The sequence below is a fragment of the Taudactylus pleione genome, unplaced genomic scaffold, assembly GCF_031769625.1.
Source record: "Taudactylus pleione unplaced genomic scaffold, aTauple2 ptg000314l, whole genome shotgun sequence".
Classification (NCBI taxonomy): domain Eukaryota; kingdom Metazoa; phylum Chordata; class Amphibia; order Anura; family Myobatrachidae; genus Taudactylus; species Taudactylus pleione.
This window is the reverse complement of record NW_028284715.1, coordinates 10,500,776-10,516,312: the sequence shown is the minus strand read 5'-3', so window position 1 is coordinate 10,516,312 and position 15,537 is coordinate 10,500,776. Positions and strand designations below refer to the sequence as shown.

Below are 15,537 nucleotides of genomic sequence, written 5' to 3'. Positions count from 1 at the left end.
TTTCGTGTGTGTGTATTAAAAATTTGTGTAGTATTACACCATGAGAGTGTTATCTTGTCTCCGTATATAACAAATTGGGCCTGGTAACAATCGGTTATCACCATCTCACCAAATGATATGAGAGAAGAGAAGTGAGGCTCCTAAAAGATCCCATATTACATGCCTATGTATTAGGTTAATACGGTACGCAGAACATTTTTGTGTGGTGCGTGTCACAATTATCATAACAGTATCACACTATTGGGCGCTTGTTTCCACTTTTTGTATTATAATATATTATATATATATATATATATATATATATAGGAGCTCTAATGTATTTTCACTGAATTTAGATTTTTTTTGTTTTTAAAAAAAATCAGTTGCTAACTACACATTACCATGTTTTTGTGAAAAATCAGCCCAAGTTCACAGACAATGACATTGTCCTGTCAATACATTAAACACAGCTGCAAGAACTACTGCCCTCGAGAAGTTAGACATGTAATACTAAGCAGAGATACCAGGACAAAAATTGCCAGAATCACTTATTCTTTGCATTCATTTCTTTTCAATGTACATTTTTTAAAATGTTATTCTTTGATGAGATGGAGTTTTGGGCGAATCCAAAGCATATTTAGCATATTTCAGCACAGCCGCTGTGTACAAAGACACAACGGCTGCGCTATAGCGTCCATCTCAGAGTCAGGCCCTAAGGTCCCTTTGCGCTCGGATCTAGCACTACCCTTCAGAAAACCAGAAATGTGTCTTCTCTATAACCTGTTATGGGTTGGGTACAGGATCCAGATGGTCACAATGCCGACAGTCAGAATACAGACAGCGGCATCCTGATGGTCAAAATCCAGACAGATTTTAGTAAGTATTCTAACACCAATCCTAACCATCCCCTTTTGCAGCCTATCCCTAACCCACCCCCTAGTGCCTAAACCTAACCGTCCTCTCCCGCAGCCTAACCCTAACCTTCCCCCTAGTGCCTAACCCTAACCGTCCTCTCCTGCAGCCTAACCCTCCCCCTAGTGCCTAACCCTAACCATCTCCCTAATGTCTAACCTTAATCCTCCCCCCTAGTGCCTTACTCTAACCATTCCCCTAGTGTCTAACCCTAACCCTCCCCTCCCGCAGCCTAACCCTCGCCTAGTGCCTAACCCTAACCATTCCTCTAGTGTTTAATCCTAACTAGGGGTGAGCGGGTTCGGATTTCTGAAATCCGAACCCCCCCGAGCCCCCCCGATCCGAGTCCGATCCGAGTCAGGCTCGACTTTTCCCACCTGACTCGGATCTGACATCGAGGCAAAACGTCATCATCCCGCCTTCCGAGTCTCGCGGGTTTTGGATCCTATATAAGGTACCCGCGTCGGCGCCATTTTCTCACTCGGCTGTGGACAGTGAAGAGGGAGGGTGGGAGTTAGTGCTGTGTAGTGTAGTGTAGTGTAGTGCTGCTGTTGTCCACTACTTCAAAGTCCATAGGGGCTGGCTGGACTGTGTTGTGCAGTCAGTTCTCCATAGGGGCTGTGTCCACTCCAAAGTCCTGTGCAGTGTCCCAGTCCTAAAGGGGTGCTGTAGTGTTGTCCAGGGGGTGCTCTGTCCATCAGGGGTGCTCCCCCCAAGTGCTAAAAAAATAATATATTTTCTGTGTTTGTGAATTGTGTGCGCAGTAGCCGCACGTGCATCAACAAAGTAGTGCCAAGCGTGCGCCTGTGTCATAAGTAAAGGGCCGGCTGGCTTGACCGTTAAAGGGTGCTGTAACCCCCGAAAGTACACTCCAGTCCAAACCAAAAAAAAATTATTTTCTGTGTTTGTGAATTGTGTGCGCAGTAGCCGCACGTGCATCAACAAAGTAGTGCCAAGCGTGCGCCTGTGTCATAAGTAAAGGGCCGGCTGGCTTGACCGTTAAGGGTGCTGTAACCCCCGAAAGTACACTCCAGTCCAAACCAAAAAAAAAATTATTTTCTGTGTTTGTGAATTGTGTGCGCAGTAGCCGCACGTGCATCAACAAAGTAGTGCCAAGCGTGCGCCTGTGTCATAAGTAAAGGGCCGGCTGGCTTGATCGTTAAGGGTGCTGTAACCCCCGAAAGTACACTCCAGTCCAAACCAAAAAAAAAATTATTTTCTGTGTTTGTGAATTGTGTGCGCAGTAGCCGCACGTGCATCAACAAAGTAGTGCCAAACGTGCGCCTGTGTCATAAGTAAAGGGCCGGCTGGCTTGACCGTTAAGGGTGCTGTAACCCCCGAAAGTACACTCCAGTCCAAACCAAAAAAAAAATTATTTTCTGTGTTTGTGAATTGAGTGCGCAGTAGCCGCACGTGCATCAACAAAGTAGTGCCAAACGTGCGCCTGTGTCATAAGTAAAGGGCCGGCTGGCTTGACCGTTAAGGGTGCTGTAACCCCCGAAAGTACACTCCAGTCCAAACCCAAAAAAAAATTATTTTCTGTGTTTGTGAATTGTGTGCGCAGTAGCCGCACGTGCATCAACAAAGTAGTGCCAAGCGTGCGCCTGTGTCATAAGTAAAGGGCCGGCTGGCTTGACCGTTAAGGGTGCTGTAACCCCCGAAAGTACACTCCAGTCCAAACCAAAAAAAAAATTATTTTCTGTGTTTGTGAATTGTGTGCGCAGTAGCCGCACGTGCATCAACAAAGTAGTGCCAAGCGTGCGCCTGTGTCATAAGTAAAGGGCCGGCTGGCTTGACCGTTAAGGGTGCTGTAACCCCCGAAAGTACACTCCAGTCCAAACCTAAAAAAAAATTATTTTCTGTGTTTGTGAATTGTGTGCGCAGTAGCCGCACGTGCATCAACAAAGTAGTGCCAAGCGTGCGCCTGTGTCATAAGTAAAGGGCCAGCTGGCTTGACCGTTAAAGGGTGCTGTAACCCCCGAAAGTACACTCCAGTCCAAACCAAAAAAAAATTATTTTCTGTGTTTGTGAATTGTGTGCGCAGTAGCCGCACGTGCATCAACAAAGTAGTGCCAAGCGTGCGCCTGTGTCATAAGTAAAGGGCCGGCTGGCTTGACCGTTAAGGGTGCTGTAACCCCTGAAAGTACACTCCAGTCCAAACCTAAAAAAAAATTATTTTCTGTGTTTGTGAATTGTGTGCGCAGTAGCCGCACGTGCATCAACAAAGTAGTGCCAAGCGTGCGCCTGTGTCATAAGTAAAGGGCCGGCTGGATTGACCGTTAAGGGTGCTGTAACCCCCGAAAGTACACTCCAGTCCAAACCAAAAAAAAAATTATTTTCTGTGTTTGTGAATTGTGTGCGCAGTAGCCGCACGTGCATCAACAAAGTAGTGCCAAGCGTGCGCCTGTGTCATAAGTAAAGGGCCGGCTGGCTTGACCGTTAAGGGTGCTGTAACCCCCGAAAGTACACTCCAGTCCAAACCAAAAAAAAAATTATTTTCTGTGTTTGTGAATTGTGTGCGCAGTAGCCGCACGTGCATCAACAAAGTAGTGCCAAACGTGCGCCTGTGTCATAAGTAAAGGGCCGGCTGGCTTGACCGTTAAGGGTGCTGTAACCCCCGAAAGTACACTCCAGTCCAAACCAAAAAAAAAATTATTTTCTGTGTTTGTGAATTGTGTGCGCAGTAGCCGCACGTGCATCAACAAAGTAGTGCCAAACGTGCGCCTGTGTCATAAGTAAAGGGCCGGCTGGCTTGACCGTTAAGGGTGCTGTAACCCCCGAAAGTACACTCCAGTCCAAACCAAAAAAAAAATTATTTTCTGTGTTTGTGAATTGTGTGCGCAGTAGCCGCACGTGCATCAACAAAGTAGTGCCAAGCGTGCGCCTGTGTCATAAGTAAAGGGCCGGCTGGCTTGACCGTTAAGGGTGCTGTAACCCCCGAAAGTACACTCCAGTCCAAACCAAAAAAAAAATTATTTTCTGTGTTTGTGAATTGTGTGCGCAGTAGCCGCACGTGCATCAACAAAGTAGTGCCAAGCGTGCGCCTGTGTCATAAGTAAAGGGCCGGCTGGCTTAACCGTTAAGGGTGCTGTAACCCCCGAAAGTACACTCCAGTCCAAACCTAAAAAAAAATTATTTTCTGTGTTTGTGAATTGTGTGCGCAGTAGCCGCACGTGCATCAACAAAGTAGTGCCAAGCGTGCGCCTGTGTCATAAGTAAAGGGCCGGCTGGCTTGACTGTTAAAGGGTGCTGTAACCTCCGAAAGTACACTCCAGTCCAAACCAAAAAAAAATTATTTTCTGTGTTTGTGAATTGTGTGCGCAGTAGCCGCACGTGCATCAACAAAGTAGTGCCAAGCGTGCGCCTGTGTCATAAGTAAAGGGCCGGCTGGCTTGACCGTTAAGGGTGCTGTAACCCCCGAAAGTACACTCCAGTCCAAACCTAAAAAAAAATTATTTTCTGTGTTTGTGAATTGTGTGCGCAGTAGCCGCACGTGCATCAACAAAGTAGTGCCAAGAGTGCGCCTGTGTCATAAGTAAAGGGCCGGCTGGCTTGACCGTTAAAGGGTGCTGTAACCCACAAAGTACACTCCAGTCCAAACCAAAAAAAAAATTATTTTCTGTGTTTAGCCGCACGTATATATCAAATCGATATAACATAAATGGAGGACCAAACTTTCTCCGATAAAAATAAAATAGAGAAAGATCAAGAACCACTTCCTCCTAGTGCTGAAGCTGCTGCCACTAGTCATGACATAGACGATAACATGCCATCAACGTCGTCTGCCAAGGCCGATGCCCAATGTCATAGTAGAGGGCACATACAATCCCAAATGGCAAAGTTCAGGAAAATGACCTTGAAAAAGACATTTAAATCAGCTGAAGAGAAACGTAAACTTGCCAATATGCCATTTACGACACGGAGTGGCAAGGAACGGCTAAGGTCGATCCCTAGTATGTTCATGACTAGTGGTTCAGCTTCACATGACGATGGAAGCACTCCTCCCACTAAAAAAATCAAAAGAGTTAAGCTGGCAAAAGCACAGCGAAGAACTGTGCTTTCTAAGAAGATATCACAAATCCCCAAGGAGAGTCCAAGTGTGGTGGTGGTTGCGATGCCTGACCTTCCCAGCACTGGACGGGAAGAGGTGGCTCTTTCCACCATTTGCACGCCCCCTGCAAGTGCTGAAAGGAGCACCCACAGTCCACTTGCTGATATGCAAATTGAAGATGTCACTGTTGAAGTACAACAGGATGAGGATACTGGTGTAGCTGGCGCTGAGGAGGAAGTTGGCGAGGAGGATTCTGATGGTGATGTGGTTTGTTTAAATCAGGCTCCGGGGGAGACAGTTGTTGTCCGTGGGATGAAAAAGCCCATCACGGTCATGCCTGGGCAGAAGACCAAACATTCCACCTCTTTGGTCTGGCAATATTTCTATCCAAATCCGGACAACAACTGTCTTGCCATATGTACCATATGTAAAGGTGAAATAAGTAGGGGTAGGGACGTCAACCACCTAGGAACATCCTCCCTTATACGGCACCTGCAGCGCGTTCATAAAAAGTTACTGTCAAGTTCAGAAACTTTGGCTCAGACCGTAAGCAGTCCAGGGACACCTAAATCCCGTTGTCCTGTTGTATCCAAGCGCCTGCAAACCACACCGTCAACTCCCTCCTCGTCAATTTCCTCCTTAGTCAGGATCGGAAGTAGTCCTGCAGGCCATATCACTGGCATGACTGACTCTCCTATCCGGGATTCCTCCGGAGGATCCTGCATTGCTACGCCTACTGCTGCCGCTGCTGCTGTTGCTGCTGCTGCTGGGAGTCGTTCATCATCCCAGAGAGGAATTAGGAACACCACTACTTTTACTAAACAATTGACCCTCCAACAGTCCTTAGCGAGGAGGATGAAGTACGACAGCAGTCATCCTGAAGCAAAACGTATAACTGAGGCCTTGACTGCTATGTTGGTGTTAGACGTGCGTCCGGTATCCGCCATTAGTGCAGTGGGATTTAGACAATTGATGGAGGTAGTGTGTCCCCGGTTCCAAATCCCGTCTAGATTCCACTTCACTAGGCAGGCGATACCGAGACTGTACAGAAACGTCAGAAAAAGTGTCCTCAGTGTCCTGAAAAATGCCGTTGTACACAATGTCCACTTAACCACGGACATGTGGACAAGTGGAACAGGGCAGACTAAGGACTATATGACTGTGACAGCCCACTGGGTAGATGTATCACCTTACGCAGCAACAGCAGCAGCGTCACCAGTAGCAGCATCTCAGAAACGCCAGCTCGTTACAAGGCAGGCTACGCTGTGTATCACCGGTTTCAGTAAGAGGCACACCGCCGACAACCTCTTAGAGAAACTGAGGGAAATCATCGCCCAGTGGCTTACCCCACTTAGACTCTCCTGGGGATTTGTGATATCTGACAACGCCACCAATATTGTGCGGGCATTACATCTGGGCAAATTCCAGCACGTCCCATGTTTTGCTCACACAATAAACTTGGTGGTGCAGAATTTTCTGAAAAGCGACAGGGGCGTGCAGGAGACGCTTTGGGTGGCCCGAAAAATTTCTGGCCACTTTCGCCATTCAGCGACTGCGTGCCGAAGACTGGAGCGCCAGCAAACACTCTTGAACCTGCCCCGCCATCACCTGAAGCAAGAGGTTGTGACGCGGTGGAACTCAACCCTCTATATGCTTCAGAGGATGGAGGAGCAGCAAAAGGCCATACAAGCCTATACATCCACCTATGACATAGGCAAAGGAGGGGGTATGCACCTGACTCAAGCGCAGTGGAGAATGATTTCCGTGTTGTGCAAGGTTCTTCAGCCCTTCGAACTTGCCACACGTGAAGTCAGTTCAGACACAGCCAGCTTGAGTCAGGTCATTCCCCTCATCAGGCTTTTGCAGAAGCAGCTGGAGAAAGTGAAGGAGGAGCTAAGACGGAGCGATTCCGCTCGGCATGTGGGACTTGTGGATGAAGCCCTTCATTCGCTTTGCCAGGATTCCAGGGTGGTCAATCTGTTGAAATCAGACCACTACATTTTGGCCACCGTGCTCGATCCTAGGTTTAAAGCCTATGTGGTGTCTCTCTTTCCGGCCGACACAAGCCTGCAGAGGTGCAAAGACCTGCTGGTGAACACACTGTCAGCTGAAGCGGAACGTGACACGTCAACGGCTCCTTCTTCATTTTCTCCCGCAACTGGGGCTGCCAGGAAAAAACTTAGGTATCCTAAGCAACCCGCTGGCGGTGATGCAGGGCAGGCAGGACCAAGTTTGGACATCTGGTCCAGACTGAAGGACCTGGCAACAATTTCTGACATGTCTACTGTCACTGCATATGATACTGTCACCATTGACAGAATGGTGGAGGATTACATCGGTGACAGCATCCAAGTAGGCATGTCAGACAGTCCATACCTGTACTGGCAGGAAAAAGAGGCAATTTGGAGGCCCCTGTACAAACTGGCTCTATTTTACCTGAGTTGCCCCCCCTCCAGTGTGTACTCCGAAAGAGTGTTTAGTGCAGCCGGGAACCTTGTCAGCGAAAGGCGTAGGAGGTTGCTTCCACAGAATGTGGAGAAGATGATGTTCATCAAAATGAATTATCAGCTCTTCCAGGGAGACCAGCCTCCAGAACGTACAGAGGGACCTGTGGTGGTGGATTCAAGTGGGGACGAGTTAATACTTTGTGAGGATGAGGATGTACACACTGAAGAGGGTGAGGAATCGGTGGATGAGGAGGATGAGGATGACATCTTGCCTCCGTAGAGCCAGTTTGTGCAGGGACACATTAATTGCCAGCTTGTTTTGTGGGGGCCCAAACGAACCAATCATTTCAGCCACAGTTGTGTGGCAGACCCTGGCGCTGAAATGATTGATTTGTTAAAGTGTGCATGTCCTGTTTATACAACATAAGGGTGGGTGGGAGGGCCCAAGGACAATTCCATCTTGCACCTCTTTTTTTCTTTGCATTATGTACAGTTTGGGGCCTAGTTTTTCTAACTGCCATCCTGTCTGCCACTGCAGTGTCACTCCTAGATGGGTCACGTGTTTGTGCCGCCCACTCGTGTCGCTTAGCATAGTCATCCAGCTACCTCGGTGCAACCTTTTGGACATAAAAACACTATTGTGAGGTGTGAGGTGTTCAGAATAGACTGGAAATGAGTGGAAATTAAGGTTATTGAGGTTAATAATAGCATAGGAGCAGAAAAACCTACAAATTCTGTGATTTTAGCTGTTTTTATGCTTTTTTTCAAAAAAATACAGATCCAAAACACAAAACCCAGAACCCAAAACACGGAAGGGTGGTTTTGGCAAAACCAATCCAGATCCAAAACACGAAGAAAGATCCAGATCCAAAACCAAAACACAAAACACGAAAAGTGGCCGGTGCACACCCCTAATCCTAACCTAACCCTCCCTAACCGTCCGCTCCTTCTAGTGCCTAACCCTGATGGCCCCTCCCACAGACTAACCCTCCCCCTAGTGCCTAACTATCCCCCTAGTGTCTAACCCTAACCATTCCCCTAGTGTTTAATCCTAACCTAACACTCCAGCAGCCTAACCCTAACCTAGTGCCTAACCATAACCATCCACTCCCACAGCCTAACCCTAACCATCCCCTTAGTGCCTAACCCTAACCGTCCCCTCCTGCAGCTTAACTCTAACCGGCCCCTCCCACAGCTTTAACCGTCCCCTCCCGCAGCCCTTCCCCCTAGTGCCTAACCCTAATACTCAAGGCACGCATCCACTAGACGATTATATTGAGCGATTTAACGATAACGATATCGTTCAATCATTCAATAATCGTTCGAAAATAGTTTAAAAATCATTAAGAATAATGTCTTAAACGACCAGCGATGCACGCCCCTTCATAACATATTTGACATCTATCATTGTACAAATGTGTTATACAACCTGACGATATCGTCAGGTTCAACATGTTTGCAGAGGATTGATGTGCCTGCACTGAACAACTGCTCGTTCATTGCTGGCACATCACAGACTGACAAACGACTGCACGATTACAATGTCATAATCGTGCAGTCTTTTGCCTGTCGTCTAGTGGAATGTTTGCCTTCACTTTTGGAATCTGTTGGGATTGTGACCATCGGGATCCTGATTATATCACCCTATTATACTCTGTGGTTGTAAAGCTTTAATTTCTTGGCCTTATAATAACAGTGACCACCGGGATACACTACACATTACGTCAGGACTAGTTTGCTGGCATCAGTTATTGGCTCTAAAACTATAAACCAGTCTGTTCATAGAGCAGAGAATAGCCCAGTTTTGCAGTGAACAGGGCTTTTCTCTGCTTACTGCTATTCACAGAGCGGGTTACCGTGAAGTAGTTAATTACTTCTCCAGTAGCACCCCCGCTAAGTGGCTGAATCGCATCGCCACACTGCAGTATGGCGAGTGCTAGCCATTAAAGGATGGAAGCTCAGCTTTCCGCGTCTCCCGTGTTCAGATCCGCCATCTCAGGATAGCATAATCTGAACACCGGGACGTAACAGACAGGGAAATTGATTACTTCCCTGTGTTTCTGTCACTCTCCGGGACCTAGCTCCACCCCTTATTTCCCAGCTGCCCCTGCTGTGGCTTGTGCTCGTTCACACAGCACTTCAGGCAGATATCAGGCAAACACACAGAAGCCGCGATAAGGAGCCAGATAATGGGTGCAAGGTGTGCAGTCCAGGGGGGCCCCACACACCACAGACCCTGCACCCAATTAAATATACTTACCTCTCCGTCTGCCTGGCGCTGGCTGCATAGCTGCAGAAATCGCCAGGAAAATGGCCACCTTGGCCATTTTCCCGGTGATTCGCGCATGTGCAGCAGAGATTTCCCGGAAACGCGGAGCTGGCACCATGTTCCCTGGGACCTGCGCAGTTGACTCTGGCACAATGACAGTCTACTGCACCGCCGGAGAGGAGGGGGCCTGATCTGAGTTTGCACACGGCCCCCTCCTCTCTTAAAGCGCATCTGCATGAATAGAAAAATTAAAAAAATAAAAATAAAAACACGCAGTAATAGAACTTCTACATGAATAGACTCCTCTGGGGTAATTTGTGAAGAAGTCTTACCTGTGCATATAGGAGATCAACAGCACCTATGCACCCCATTAACATAACATCAGTATAGGGATTCATATACCTAGAGGACACAAAGAGAGCTCTAATTACATTATTATATGAACATTCTACAGATTGATGACTCTAATATGGGAATATATACTTTTACGTAGCGCTGTAAAACACTTGTTCTAACACAAGTATCTCAACCAGTCCATTTTACAGAATGATTTTCCTGTGAAAAGTGACTTGGTCCAGGTTTCATTGTTATGGAGTCGGTGCCCATAACTGTGTAGCTATCCGTTCTTCTGTCTCCTGCTCAGTCTTCCCTATAGTGCAGCGACTGTCATTATTACTGCAATTTAGCAAGATGATTACTCTGCGCAAATTAGCTCCTTATATATGTTTCATTTATGGGTCCTTCCTAAGTTTAATGGACTACAAATGGAGAACACTTGGTGGCTGAGTCACGAGCTGATATATACACTTTTGTGTCTCTTTTGTTGTAGTTAAGCCTGTGACCTTATGCTAGTGCTAGTATCAGCCCGTCCCCTGTTGTACGGCCGTGCGTCTGACTGTGCAAGGACTGAGACGCCCACTTTGTGCATCTTTAGGCATTTGTAATACCCCTTGGTGCGTCTTTAGATACAACCAACGGTCGCACCACCGAAACTTGCACCAGCCCCATGCTAGGAGCAGATTCTCTGTCAACGTATGGCCTCCATTTTGAGCGATAAAGGGTCTAAATTCAAATGCCAGTTCAGCGACACACCCGCGGCACTCCCATAACACACCCATAAGAAGGACCATCTCTGTGTGCCTGAATAGTCACCTCCCAGTTACTCCCCCAGGAGCACCCAGCACTTTTCCAATCAACTTTGGACACCGCGCCTCTCAAGTGCAACTGCACTGGGACGCAAGTGCAGTTGAAAACCATTGAACATTTGCGCGAATGTCAGCAGTACATGCGACTGAATCAGCCCCTTATGCTGGGTACACACTGAACGATATATAATTTGTACAGCCAGTGAATGATATATCGCCCCGACCATCGGCTGGTGTGTACACACGATATATCTGTGAACCACGTCATTCATGGATACATTGTGCCGGCCATGCACACATCATATGTCATATCTGAAATCTATATCGTGCAAATCTACCTGTACGTACGGGCGACCCATCTATATCCTGGCGGAAGGAACCCGCGACAATGACGTCACAAATGGTTCCTGCGGCCAGACATACTGGTCAGCCGATTGGTAAGTGAGTATGCTTACCAAATCAGATGGTTGGTTGACCAGCCGATCCGTTGGCCAAGTGTGTACCTCACATTAAGACTTGTAAAAAAAAAAATAATAATGAAAAACTATTATATTAAAGCAATCAGGTATCATAGTGATTTCCATGAAGTTTTACTGTATGTCTTAAATTGGTGGATTGGACTTAAGAATGTATAAAAATAAATGTCCTGTCATACTCACCACTTCCGTATGTCCATCTGAAACAGGTCATCTTTTATGTTCCAAATAGTTATAAATGGGATTTCGAAGTGTGCAATCTGCTTCACCACTGCAGAGAAAAGGCATGACTAACATATAACACCTGTATTTATAATAAGAAACAAACAGCTTAATTAGGACTCAAACCGGCCGACGTCTCACTCTGTACCAGCACCAGTGTATTCATCTGCTACACACCGCAGATAACTGGCTGCATCTTTAACTAGCAACACTTTCCATCCGCAAGGTTGGTAACAGGTCAGAGACAGATACCTGTGAAGTCACTGTCGCTCGCTTTGTGTGTTATAAAGAGACAGAAATATTCCATTAGCTCCCTGGACACATGCAATTTATACAATGCAGCCTAAAAAAAAAAAACAAGAAAAAAAATATATTTTACAGACGTACAGACTTTTCTGTTCAAGATATACAAGTGCTAGGTCATTGGTTTTCTATGCAGTTTTGACAAGCGATTGAGGACCTAAAATTTGTATTGTACGGTTTATTTTTGTCTTCATGATTAGTCAGTATAAAGGGATTCTATGAGGTCACTAGAATCAGGTCACATTAAGCTACACCCTGATCTCAGCGTTATATCCACTTTAGGCCCCACGATTTTGTCTGGGGTAAAGGGATTTGTGATGCATCTATGGTGGTCTAGGATTTATGATAAATATGTTCTATTGCAATAAGTCCAGCCATATATAGAGCAGTGTATGTAATACATCAGACATATACAGGGCCAGTGTTCACAGTAACCTATTATATGTGGCAGTAAGACCAGCCATACATAGTGCAGTGTATGTAATACATCATACATCATATACAGGGCCAGTGATCACAGTAACCTGTTATATGCGGCAGTAAGACCAGCCATACATAGTGCAGTGTATGTAATACATCAGCCATATACAGGACCAGTGATCACAGTAACCTGTTATATGCGGCAGTAAGACCAGCCATACATAGTGCAGTGTATGTAATACATCAGACATATACAGGGCCAGTGATCACAGTAACCTGTTATATGTGGCAGTAGGACCAGCCATACATAGTGCAGTGTATGTAATACATCAGACATATACAGGACCAGTGATCACACTAACCTGTTATATGCGGCAGTAGGACCAGCCATACATAGTGCAGTGTATGTAATACATCAGACATATACAGGGCCAGTGATCACAGTAACATGTTATATGCGGCAGTAGGACCAGCCATACATAGTGCAGTGTATGTAATACATCAGACATATACAGGGCCAGTGATCACAGTAACCTGTTATATGCGGCAGTAGGACCAGCCATACATAGTGCAGTGTATGTACTACATCAGACATATACAGGACCAGTGATCACAGTAACACGTTATATGCGGCAGTAGGACCAGCCATACATAGTATAGTGTATGTAATACATCAGATATATACAGGGCCAGTGATCACAGTAACCTGTTATATGCGGCAGTAGGACCAGCCATACATAGTGTAGTGTATGTAATTCATCAGACATATACAGGGCCAGTGATCACAGTAACATGTTATATACAACGGTAAGACCAGCCATACATAGTGCAGTGTATGTAATACATCAGACATATACAGGGCCAGTGATCACAGTAACCCGTTACATGAAGCAGTAGGACCAGCCATACATAGTGCAGTGTATGTAATACATCAGACATATACAGGACCAGTGATCAGATCACAGTAACATGTTATATACAACGGTAAGACCAGCCATACTTAGTGCAGTGTATGTAATACATCAGACATATACAGGGCCAGTGATCACAGTAACATATTATATACAACGGTAAGACCAGCCATACATAGTGCAGTGTATGTACTACATCAGACATATACAGGGCCAGTGATCACAGTAACCCGTTATATGAAGCAGTAGGACCAGCCATACTTAGTGCAGTGTATGTAATACATCAGACATATACAGGGCCAGCGATCACAGTAACCTGTTATATGTGGCAGTAGGACCAGCCATACATAGTGCAGTGTATGTACTACATCAGACATATACAGGGCCAGTGATCACAGTAACCTGTTATATGCGGCAGTAAGACCAGCCATACATAGTGCAGTGTATGTAATACATCAGACATATACAGGGCCAGTGATCACAGTAACATGTTATATACAACGGTAAGACCAGCCATACATAGTGCAGTGTATGTAATACATCAGACATATACAGGACCAGTGATCACAGTAACATGTTATATACGGCAGTAAGACCAGCCATACATAGTGCAGTGTATGTAATACATCAGACATATACAGGGCCAGTGATCACAGTAACATGTTATATACAACGGTAAGACCAGCCATACATAGTGCAGTGTATGTAATACATCAGACATATACAGGGCCAGTGATCACAGTAACCCGTTATATGAAGCAGTAGGACCAGCCATACTTAGTGCAGTGTATGTAATACATCAGACATATACAGGGCCAGCGATCACAGTAACCTGTTCTATGCGGCAGTAAGACCAGCCATACATAGTGCAGTGTATGTAATATATCAGACATATACAGGACCAGTGATCACAGTAACCCATTATATGAGGCAGTAGGGTCAGCCATATATAGTGCAGTGTATGTAATACATCAGACATATACAGGGCCAGTGATCACAGTAAGCTGGTATATGTGGCAGTAGGACCAGCCATACATAGTGCAGTGTATGTAATACATCAGACATATACAGGACCAGTGATCACAGTAACATGTTATATACGGCAGTAAGACCAGCCATACATAGTGCAGTGTATGTAATACATCAGACATATACAGGGCCAGTGATCACAGTAACATGTTATATACAACGGTAAGACCAGCCATACATAGTGCTGTGTATGTAATACATCAGACATATACAGGGCCAGTGATCACAGTAACCCGTTATATGAAGCAGTAGGACCAGCCATACATAGTGCAGTGTATGTAATACATCAGACATATACAGGGCCAGTGATCACAGTAACCTGTTATATGCGGCAGTAGGACCAGCCATACATAGTGTAGTGTATGTAATACATCATACATATACAGGGCCAGTGATCACAGTAAGCTGGTATATGCGGCAGTAGGACCAGCCATACATAGTGCAGTGTATGTAATACATCAGATATATACAGGACCAGTGATCACAGTAACATGTTATATACGGCAGTAAGACCAGCCATACATAGTGCAGTGTATGTAATACATCAGACATATACAGGGCCAGTGATCACAGTAACATGTTATATACGGCAGTAAGACCAGCCATACATAGTGCAGTGTATGTAATACATCAGACATATACAGGGCCAGTGATCACAGTAACCCGTTATATGAAGCAGTAGGACCAGCCATACATAGTGCAGTGTATGTAATACATCAGACATATACAGGGCCAGTGATCACAGTAACCTGTTATATGCGGCAGTAAGACCAGCCATACATAGTGCAGTGTATGTAATATATCAGACATATACAGGACCAGTGATCACAGTAACCCATTATATGAGGCAGTAGGGTCAGCCATATATAGTGCAGTGTATGTAATACATCAGACATATGCAAGGCCAGTGATCACAGTAACCCATTATATGAGGCAGTAGGGCCAGCCAGTCTGAGCTGAATTATTTTTGTGTTTGTGAGTGCTATATCACAATCTAAGGCCCTGATTCAGACCCACTCGCGAGCGGCTGTCCGCTCTCAAGTGGGTCGATGTTCTGCACTGAGCATGCGCACGATGGAGGGAGCTCCGTCGTGTGCATGCGCCAGACGCGACGAGCGAAGGAAAGTCCTTCGCTCGTTGTGTCTGATCAAAGGGGGCGTGCTGTCGATGTTGATTGACAGCACGCCCCCTTTGGTGGGCGTGCCGGGGGCGTGCCTCCCTGACGGGGACGTTCCCACGGGAACGCCTCCCGTCAGAAGCCGGCCCACTGACATCACTAGTGATGTCAGTGGGAGTGATTTTGGCTCTGATAGAGCCAAAATCACTCCGGAGCTTGCGGTTGAAAACCTCAACCGCAGGCTCCGGCTCGCAGT

At 46.1% G+C, this 15,537-nt stretch overlaps 1 protein-coding gene across 5 annotated transcripts in view; it reads right to left on the bottom strand.

The window, feature by feature from the left end:
- SNX31 (sorting nexin 31) overlaps positions 1 to 15,537 on the bottom strand; it is a 95,877-nt gene that overhangs the window by 25,807 nt on the left and 54,533 nt on the right. For all 5 annotated transcript variants that reach the window (XM_088442674.1, XM_088442675.1, XM_088442678.1 and 2 more), the window contains 3 exons: positions 11,754 to 11,844; positions 11,463 to 11,550; positions 9,991 to 10,060 (listed from right to left, as the gene is read on the bottom strand). In XM_088442674.1, coding sequence (XP_088298800.1) covers positions 9,991 to 10,060; positions 11,463 to 11,550; positions 11,754 to 11,844 — 249 coding nt within the window. The remainder of the gene's footprint in view (positions 1 to 9,990; positions 10,061 to 11,462; positions 11,551 to 11,753; positions 11,845 to 15,537) is intronic.